This window comes from Neolamprologus multifasciatus, chromosome 5, assembly GCF_963576455.1.
Source record: "Neolamprologus multifasciatus chromosome 5, fNeoMul1.2, whole genome shotgun sequence".
In the NCBI taxonomy this organism is placed as follows: domain Eukaryota; kingdom Metazoa; phylum Chordata; class Actinopteri; order Cichliformes; family Cichlidae; genus Neolamprologus; species Neolamprologus multifasciatus.
The window spans coordinates 4010153-4019969 of NC_140443.1; the positions used below are offsets into that span (position 1 = coordinate 4010153).

The 9817-nt window shown below is 39.9% G+C and overlaps 1 protein-coding gene across 1 annotated transcript; it reads left to right on the top strand.

Annotated features, from left to right (window-relative positions):
* Nucleotides 1-286: 286 nt before the first annotated feature.
* Nucleotides 287-2958, top strand: LOC146517852 (uncharacterized). Its single transcript, XM_085159258.1, has 5 exons — nt 287-1027; nt 1196-1349; nt 1432-1589; nt 1952-2041; nt 2840-2958. The coding sequence occupies exons 1-5, from the start codon at nt 961-963 to the stop codon at nt 2956-2958; spliced, it is 588 nt and encodes a 195-aa protein (XP_085015384.1). The 5' UTR covers nt 287-960.
* The last annotated feature ends 6859 nt before the right edge of the window (nt 2959-9817 follow it).

Below are 9817 nucleotides of genomic sequence, written 5' to 3' on the forward strand. Positions count from 1 at the left end.
TTTCAAGAGTAAAGACGAGGAGGGATTCGATATGTGACAGACCAATGTGCTATGAAACACTTCTACAAACTGCTGCTACTAAACACATTTGATTACATTTGGTTTGATCTGACATACAAGTCAAAATTCAACAATTCAACACCATCACTTTCTACGGGCTTAAATGCGATTTAAATGACTGAAGTGGCCTCAGCACATCGTGGCCAAACCGTCTCTTGGACTACAGGAACATATAGCATTAACCATTAACCGTGAATGACACTTGGAGGTTTTGGAACTACACATGGTGACACTGAGATTACTTCCTTTTCGGGGAAGGACTTTCTTATTTCAGTAAGATGACGCTAAACCTCTGCACAGACTGCAGCAGGATGGCTCTGTAATGAAAACGTGTAGGTGCTAGACTAACCTCAGTAGATGTTTCTGGTACAATTTCACTTACTTCCAATGTCGATGGAGTCTTAAAATCTGAGAAGGACAAAGCTCCAGCAACAATTACAGCACCCTAATGTTTTAAGAAATGTTGAGTATCGAGGTATTTTTGGAGGTTATGTATCAGAATTTCAAGAGCGGGACTACGCCTCCAAACACGCTCCTTCCGGTTCTCATCTATAGTTCTGCAAGCTGTTCATTCTCGTTTACCTACACCTCTCTTCCCCTTTCAATTCTTTAACTTCTTCACTTCTATTTAGTACATGGGGATCTGCCAGGCCCGGGAGTCCTCGCCAGTCCCCTTCAAGGCCTTCCCCAAACCGCAGCTCAATTCATGTCCAAGCCATTCACCTTTACCTACTAGAACGCTGTCAAATCTAAAATGAGGATGTAAGCCGAGCTAGTGAAATGTGAAGTAAGGAATGTTGTTGGGTTACTCATGTACAGGTAGGACAGACACAGAGCCCTATAACCAGCCATCACTCCACAGTCAGGTTCATTTCCCCCTTACACTGCATCACATCAGCTATGCCTTCGAGTATCTTGTCCAGTCTTGTGTGTGTTTTGTGTGTGGTTGTGGTCCCGGCTGTATGGGGTGAGTTTTATTTTTAATATTTAAAATAACAAAGTGAAAATAAAATATCAAGCTAAGTCATCTTAATTCTCTATTAGTGTCTTTGCACAATATCTGTCTGCAGGATCTGTAATGCACTGCAGCTTTAACCTCTCATTCTCACTTTGCTTCAACATGTTTGTCTTACAGCTGATCACTGCCACAGTTACTGGGACACGAACGGTGTCTTCCATGATACTCAGGAATGTAAAAAGTACTGCTGTGGGGACTGCAGGACAAAATACTGCTGCAGTGACATAAAGTACAGCTTTACTGAGAAAAAACAGGAACTCTGTTTCAGAAGGTGTGCTCTTCATTTTAGCCTTATCCCCCCTCAATGCTCCAGAAATGAGTACAAACTACAGCTTTTTTTTTTGTATTTGCAGGTCTGCTCGAGTGAAAAGAAGCTATCATGCAGAGTATGTGGGAATAGGGGTTCCTGTTCCTATTCTCGTATGCACGGGTCTCATAATCTGCTGTGTGACTCGTTGCTGCTCCTGCTGCAGGACATCCAAAAAGAAAAATCCCAGTCGAGAAATAATCAGTAAGTTTGCTACAGCTGCAAGCAGCCACACTGGCATATTATCCAGAAGCATCTTGTTTGAAATTATGTTTAATTCTTACAATGGAAAATGGCTGTTTGATGAGCTTTATGTGTTAGAGCTCTTTCCAGTTGGGATGGTGGCTTACAGGAATTCTTGAAAGCAAGAAATAATCTGATACACAAACGCTCATGAAACTGCAATATTGTCAGTTTTACCGTTTGTGCAGGGTACATAGTAAGACACAGATTTTTTTTATCCCCATTGTCTTTAAACTTTTGATTTAAAAGTTCAGTTGTAATGACGGGAACATCAAAATTTGCTTTCATTTTCAAACTTACATGAAATCTTTCGCTTTCTCTAGTGTTAACCACTGTAGTTAACACGGTCTATCAGCCTGTACCAGCAGCCACACCCATGCTCACAATGCCACCACCCTCCTACCAGGAAAGTGGTAAGTTTTTTCATTACATTTTAAAACACAATAACTACGTCAGCTCAAACGTTTCGGAGTCTCATTGAGAGAGATTGTTAGCAAGCATGGCTGATGTCACCCAGGTTTTGAGGCTAGTCATCAAATGAAGCTAATAATCAGTTTTTGCTGTGATTTTAACACATATTTGATGGCATCTGATTTCCATTATTGATACCGTCACACCAAGGGAAACCAAAATTATCACAATCATGTAAAGAACTGGTGATTTTATTGCCTTTGATCTGATTGCTTCCATGACGGGGACCACGTCTTAAAAGCAACTTTGGTTTGTGAAGGCAACAATAAAAGGGCAATAAGAAGTGAAGTCTAGCTAGCTGCTAGCTGTCGGTAAAAGGGGGTCAAATTGCCAATAACATGTAATCTGATAATGTGGTGATTAACTGTGATAAATCTGTGAAAATCACAAATCTATATATAATCAACTCTGTATACACAGAGCTTCACACTAAAGTGACTGCAGGCAGTCCAAATCAGATTGTTTGAGAATGAATGAATTTTACTCCAGTGAGACTAAACTGTAACACAGGAGTGTTTTTTCTTACCATTATGTCAACGTAACGATGCTTTTAAAAAGACAAGTCAGAGGGTAATACACTTTTATTTGACTTTTGGAGGACAAGTCCCATTTATTTTTATTATGTAGCATATTTCAGACTTCAAAAGTATATTCAGTAAATTTGTTTACTTCCTTTGTTCTTTACTATTAAAGGCATACTTAGTAAATACAAACAATATATTGCTTATTTGTCTTTTCAGTTTCATTCACACAATCGCAGCCAATGAACTCCTTTCAACGGGTCGGCCAGCCTTCTGCAGCAGCATTACATTCAGATGAGCTGGAGGAGCTTGAACCTTGTCATGGGTCAACCATGTAAAGCACTTTGTGCTACATTTTTTTTTTTGTATGAAAAGTGCTTTGTAAATAAAGATTGATTGATTGATTGATGTGTTGTGATTGAGCTACATGTTTTTCTCTGTCCAGATGCTTAAATAAATATTCCATTTACAATGTAAATTATGGACACTGATTTTTGTGCTGTTCATTTAGCAGTAAATTAAGAAAATATAACATTTACATTTTTTAACGGGTTCATAAAACTGCACCTGACTAATGGGACTCATTGGTTTGGTGAAATAACGAGAGGACGGTTGGCAGTCTGGCAGCTTCAGACGACCCGTCTATCTGCAGAGAGCATCTGCTGTCACACGGGTGCGGTGTCAATAATATGTAGTACAACTAGTCTGTGGGTTACTTTTGTTGTGTTGTTGTGTTGTTGTTTAACCGTCAACTGTGGAGAAGAGCTGAAGTGAAACCAAAAGTTAAAACTAATGAGAAATATTCAGTCTCTTTATTTTTCATGCAGTATTTTTTCATTTCTCCTATAAATGGTGAATTCTGCTGTTGCTCGTTTTTCTGCTCTGATCTAACTGTCGACAGCATTCGACTGATTCGCAGCATCATCCATGTCGAGCAATGTACAGCTGAGATTTTACATGGGATGATGTTTGCTCTCTCTGTGGTAACATAAATTAAACACCGGCAAGTTGATTAAAAGCTCGCCGCGACCACTTAGCCTGATTGGGTAAGTGAATCCAGATAAGGGAATTCTGGGAATGAACTTTGCACTGGTGTTAGTTCTGTATTAGCTCTGTCTGGGACCTTTGCTCTCATACTTTTTCACATTCAGTAGATTTTTTGTTGTTCGTTATTCTTGAGCCGAGCCAAACATTTATGTCTCAATTTTACATCTGGTGTAAATTGGATTTTTCTTGCTGGTGCTTTTACTGCCGTGACTGTTAGTGAACTGTGGCTCAAACAGAAGCAGTAATATATATTATATGTAATAATAATAATAATAATAATAATAATAATAATAATATAACCTATTATAATAATATAACCTCCTGGACGAGAGTCTATTCAACACTAAAGATGTGACATGAACAATTCATTTCTGAAGAGTTATATTTATTATTATCGTCTCTGCTTGTCTTTGTGTAAAAATCACCTTTACAAAACCACTGTAAAAAGCACAAAACATACCTATTAATGAGCCAGGTACACCGGTTCAACAGCTGTTGACAACTTGATGATGTGACAAAACTCACATCATGCAAAACTGGTTTCTTAAATATGAATGGTCTCCACAGCCGCAGGTCTAAATCCAACAGAGCACCTTTGGGAAGTGGTGGAAGATTTACATCATGGATGAACACAAATCTGCAGCAACTCAACTCTGTGATTCTGTCAATACGGATCTGAGTCTCCAGTGCTTTTTAAATCTATGCCATGAAGAGTTCTTAAGACAAAAGCTAGTCCAGCACCGTACTAGCCAGAAGTATATAATGATGGTAAAACTCAGATATACTGCACGTATATAACAAATCTAAGGCAAATCATAGTCTTCAATTCTATTCAATTCTGTCATGGTCCTGGGCCATGTTGGCCCAGTATTCTTAGTTTTCGTGTGTTCTTGTATTTTGTTCTTTATTTATGCCTTTGTTCCTAGGTTGTTTAGTTAAGATGTTCCTTATTCAGTAACCCCCCGTGTGCCCCTCTGTCTATCTGTGAACCCTCGTTTCCCCTCCTTGTGTTTTATTCCACGTTTTCCCAGCCCATTATGTCCGTGCTCTCTCTCCTCCTGTCTGAACCTCTGTGTACTTCCTGTTTTACTTTGACAGTCTCTCCTAAGTATGTGTCATGTTGTGTTCACTCCTGCCCTGTCTTGTTACGATTATCTGTGTCAGCTGTGTTCCCCATGTGCTCCCACTTCCCTCGTTTACCCTCTGTATTTATGTCCACGTCTCCCTCAGTTCAGTGTCGCGTTCTCCCTCATGACTGTGTGCCCCTCCGTGTGTTTCCTCGTGAGTCAGTTTCTTAGTACTTCCCAGTTTAGTTTCATATTATTTTTGTATCGCCTTTATTCTCTGTCAGCAATAAAGCTGTATTTTGAGTTCAGTCCTGTTTTCCCGTGAGTTTGCGTTTGGGTCCTCTCCTGCCTGCACACAGCCTAATCATGACAAATTCAATCTATGTAATTTCTTCCATTCCCTTCAATAAAATATTGTTGCAATCCAGCTGTTTTTTATCACTGCAAATGCAGCACACACACACACATGTGTATATATATATATAATGAAGAAAAAAATAAGGCTTAATAAAACATCTTACTTGAATGAATCAAGTTTAGTTTTTACATCCATAAACCTGTCCTTACATGTTTTCACCAGTACGAGAAAAGCCTTCCCAAAGTGCACTCAGACAGATATAGCCAGAATGGGCATGCTTGGTTTTAATCCCATAATAACCAGCACCAGCTCCCTCTTATAGCATCTTACTGTCCATAAATCAATACAATAATAGTGCTGACTGCAGCAATCTCAGCCATTGAAGCAATGTGGGACTAAAACGGGAGAAATGACCCTGACTGTGAGCACTGCTGCTGCAGTCTACTGTCTAAAATAAGCTCTCTCCTTGGAGCATGCCTCAGACTGCTAATGAGCACTTATGTGGGGATGCCAGTGTCGTGGATAGTGTGGCAGATAATCTTTACAGCCAGCCAGCTTCACTGATTTCTTTCTCCTCGTCTCTTTCTTCTTCTTTTTTTCCACTTTCTTCTATCTCAGCCTCTGAGTATGCTTTGTTCTGTCAAAAGGCATTCTTGTCTGGCCTCCCGCCCGAGCTGCCATTAAGATGTTTCAGCATTTTCTCCACATCCCCACACCCACATTTTTCCTTCTGTTCTAAGTTCTTCTGGTATTTTTATCTCAAAATGAAGCAGCTCATCTCTCACATAATAGACAGAAGGAACACTGTTTCATTGAATATAAAACCACCTTTTTGATCTGGTGTTAGATAATATCTAGAACTCTGCAGTGAACCAGTGAGCTGTGCGTGGGAGCTCCGGCTGACAAAAGCACAAACTCCCCAGTGCCGGCTCTCGCTGTGGCCAAGGTGCTTCAAACAGACATCGAACTTTTCCAAATAGAAACACAAAAAGCCACAACAGCTTTGCCTCCATGTTTTTAAATCAGCTCCATTTAAAATAACTGCTAGCAAGTTTCCAACATTATTTATATTTTGGTGTTTTTCACTACAGATGAGTGCACATTTCCAATTCACGTACAAAAGATGGAAGTCCCTTTAAAAAAAAAAAATTCTATAAAACTGGTTCAGTTTGGCTGTTTGTGTTATGGTGGATGCTCATGAAACCGTGTTTGGGCCCAGGCCAGTTTAACTGGTGTTATGAACTGGTGTTCATAATTTAGAGTTAATTCAAATAAGAATGACCAAAGTTAATGTCACATGTGTACAAAGAGAACTGAACCAAATATGAGGAAACATCATCATCAACTGTTCAGATCCTGATAAACTTCTGAATTTATGAAAGGTATTTCTTGCAGGCAGTTTACAACTTTACCCCTACAGTATTTGATCCTTTTGACTAAATACACAAAAAATATATACTTTACTATTTAATTAAAAAAAAAAAAAAATGTTGTCATGCTAAAAAAAATGAAGGTGGTCTATGGTGAGCAGAGTCGAGGTTATACCTGGTAAACATGAGCATGTTAGCATGCTGCTGCTAGCAACAACAGAGCATATTTGGTGTGTGGTATAGGTTAGCGGTCCCCAACCCCCGGGTCGTTTGGTACCGGGCCGCGAGAGTTGAGGCTCAGGTGTGAAATGTATGGTTTTCAGGGTTTTTATCGGTTTTCAGCGTTATTTTGTTATCGTTTTCAGCGTTTACTCGGTTTTCCTGGGTCTTTTCACGTGTGAAAAAAAAATAAATTTTCTTTTTTTCGGTACCGGTACTAGTTTTATTTTGTTGTATTTATCCGCGACACCTTAAAGGCCGGTCCGTGAAAATATTGTCGGGCATAAACCGGTCCGTGGTGCAAAAAAGGTTGGAGACTGCTGATAACTGTTCATCCAGGATTAGATTAAATCAAAAGCAGTTACTATGTGTAACCCTCAAGTTCTAATGAAGTAGTAGTTGTTATACAGGAATACTTGTTGTATTTATGGTTATGGTACCAACATGGTTTCTTTTATCTATCATGCAAAAAGCATGTTTATGTCTTATTTTCTGATTTAGAGGGGATGTATTGACTGAAACAGCACTTGCCTCTGAAAGCCTCTGTCTGTTTATCCCTGTGAAGATCAGAAGAGGGACGAATGTTTTAAGTAACTATAAACATTCTCCAGATATCTCTGAAACAGCAAATTCATCCTTGGCCTGCACGTCTCCTCAGGCTGATTGAGGACATCTCTGATTCACTGTGAAATATTTTCAAAGGGGAATATTAAAATAGATCCTAAGTCTATTTAAAAAAATACTGACCTCACACAATTGTGCTTCCATTAGTCTTGCCACAGAAATGGGTTTTAAAGTTCCTTTAAAAAACAAATTAAAGCATCTGTGAAAAGATGTTGAAGATGTTTAAAAATGTCTAGAAAAACTCAGGTAAAAACATCTTTTTAGGGCAATAACTCACTTGAATGTTAAATGTGCTCATATATGGGATCGTTTTTAAATCCCTCATAAGGGCAGCAGGGGGCAGTTTAACCTGCTGTTAAAGTTTAACAGCAGGTTCATGAAGCTGGTTCATGATGCCAGCAGGTCACATGAAAAGAACTGAGCCTCATCCTGCTGGAAGCTGGTGCATGTAGACACTGATAACACTACCACAGACACTAATCCTAAGCTTGTTTTAACGTTGAAGTCACACTGACCAACTAGTTTAATCAGCAGGATGATATTTGACTTTGATCAAAATGAGCTAAAACTCTTAATTATAAAAAGGAGCTTTTTTATAATGACTTTATTCTGGATTTAAGCTTTAAAACTGAAAGAGTTGCCCTTTTTTTCTCTTCCTTTTAGTGTATTTGATTGCAGCTCAATCACTGATCCTTGTAAAAAGTTACACTCTTCTGTACACTGTATGTGTTAACTTGAATATATCCAAAATGTATATTAATTATGTTGATATTTAGCTTTCTGTCCACATAAAAAATATGTATTGCATCAAAAACGGCAACTTTGAAAATCCTGCTCAACCCACATTAATGCGTCGTCATCTTTCACAATCAAATCTAAACGAACCCATCCCGACAGACCCCCCCCCCCTCCCCACGGGGAACAGTGTTGGGGAGTAACGGAATACATGTACCGCCGTTACGTATTTAAAATACAAAATAGGAGTAACTGTATTCCGTTACAGTTACCGTTTAAAAAGGTGGTATTTAGAATACAGTTACTTTGTTGAAATAAATGGATTACACGGCGGTACTTCCCTGTTTCATATTGTGGCGGGTCAGGACTGTTTGGGTTTTGTTTGACAGCTACGTTCTGTTGTTCCAGGCGGCAGCGTTGCGGTTGCCATGGTTACAGGGTGCCGCTCTCGTTCTGCGTGTTTCCTGGGTGAGAGAGGCCTTTTTGTTGTTGTGCTAAGCTAATAGGCAGAATGCTACAGGTATAGCTCTAAAGAATGTAGCATCATAGGCAGTGTAGTCCGTGCTGCAGGGAGAATGGACTGCCATACACGTTATGTGTCTGTGAGCGAGGGAGGGAGAAAAAGGAAAAGTACGAGCTGTCATCGAGCAGAAACGGGAGCTGGAAGCATGTAAATATAATAATAACCACTGCAGCCAAGAAGAGAGCCTGACGAGCCCAGTTGTAAGTAAGCTATTAAGACTCAACTGTACACCGTGTTCGTGTTTTCCTCTGAAACAATAAGTTCCGTTGGAGCAGCCTTTCAACGCCTCTCTCTGTCTCTCGCTAGCAAAGTTGACACAGACAACAAAGTAAAGCTAGTTTTCGGCTACGAGCCCGACACAGAACCCACCGTATTAGCCAGAGGTCCCTTTACTACGGTTCGGAGCCGCGGACCTTCAGTAACAGTAATAAATCACAGCAATAGTACATTCATGTAGTTGTAAACAGCATGATAATATATTAAGTAATCCAAAGTATTCAGAATACGTTACTCTCATTGAGTAACGTAACGGAATACGTTACAGAATACATTTTGGGGCATGTATTCTGTATTCTGTAATGGAATACATTTTAAAAGTAACCTTCCCAACACTGACGGGGAAACAGGTCCTAAAAACCTGTAAACTCATTCCAAGAATGCCACCTGTTTGTGTAATTAACGTGCAACTGTTTGCGTGACGTTTATTGTGTGGACAGTTGAGGTGACACGCTGACAGCTGCGCGCAGATTTGACCTCAGAGAAACAGAAATTTGTGTGGGTGTAGTCCCACTTTGTTAGAGGGAGTATCTGCTGCTGATTATGTCCCTGTTGGCACTGCTTAGTCACAGTGCATACATTATTCCTCTCTGTCTTTTCAGGAGAGCTAAAGGCCTGAAATAAAGTTTCCTGGGTCACTGTGCACATTTCTGCCCCTTTTGTCCTCCAGATACATTCCAGAGATGTCGGGGCTTTAAAGGTAAAAGAACATTGAGTTTCTTGTATGCATTAACTTCTCAAGTCTCAATATTGTACCCCAATTTCCCCCTTTATGTTACTCCGATGTACATGCACCTGCAGCAACAGGTGGTCGCAGAGGGAGGCACTTTGGAGCGTGTGAACTCAACAGATAAAACAGTCTGCTGTCTTTTCACCCGCTCTCGCTCTGTTCAATGGCCTCCAAGTATCCGGACAACCTTGCCTGGTATTTTGGCACAAGTCCCTTGAGTGTTGATGTCAGCTGAGAGAGGGGAGAAA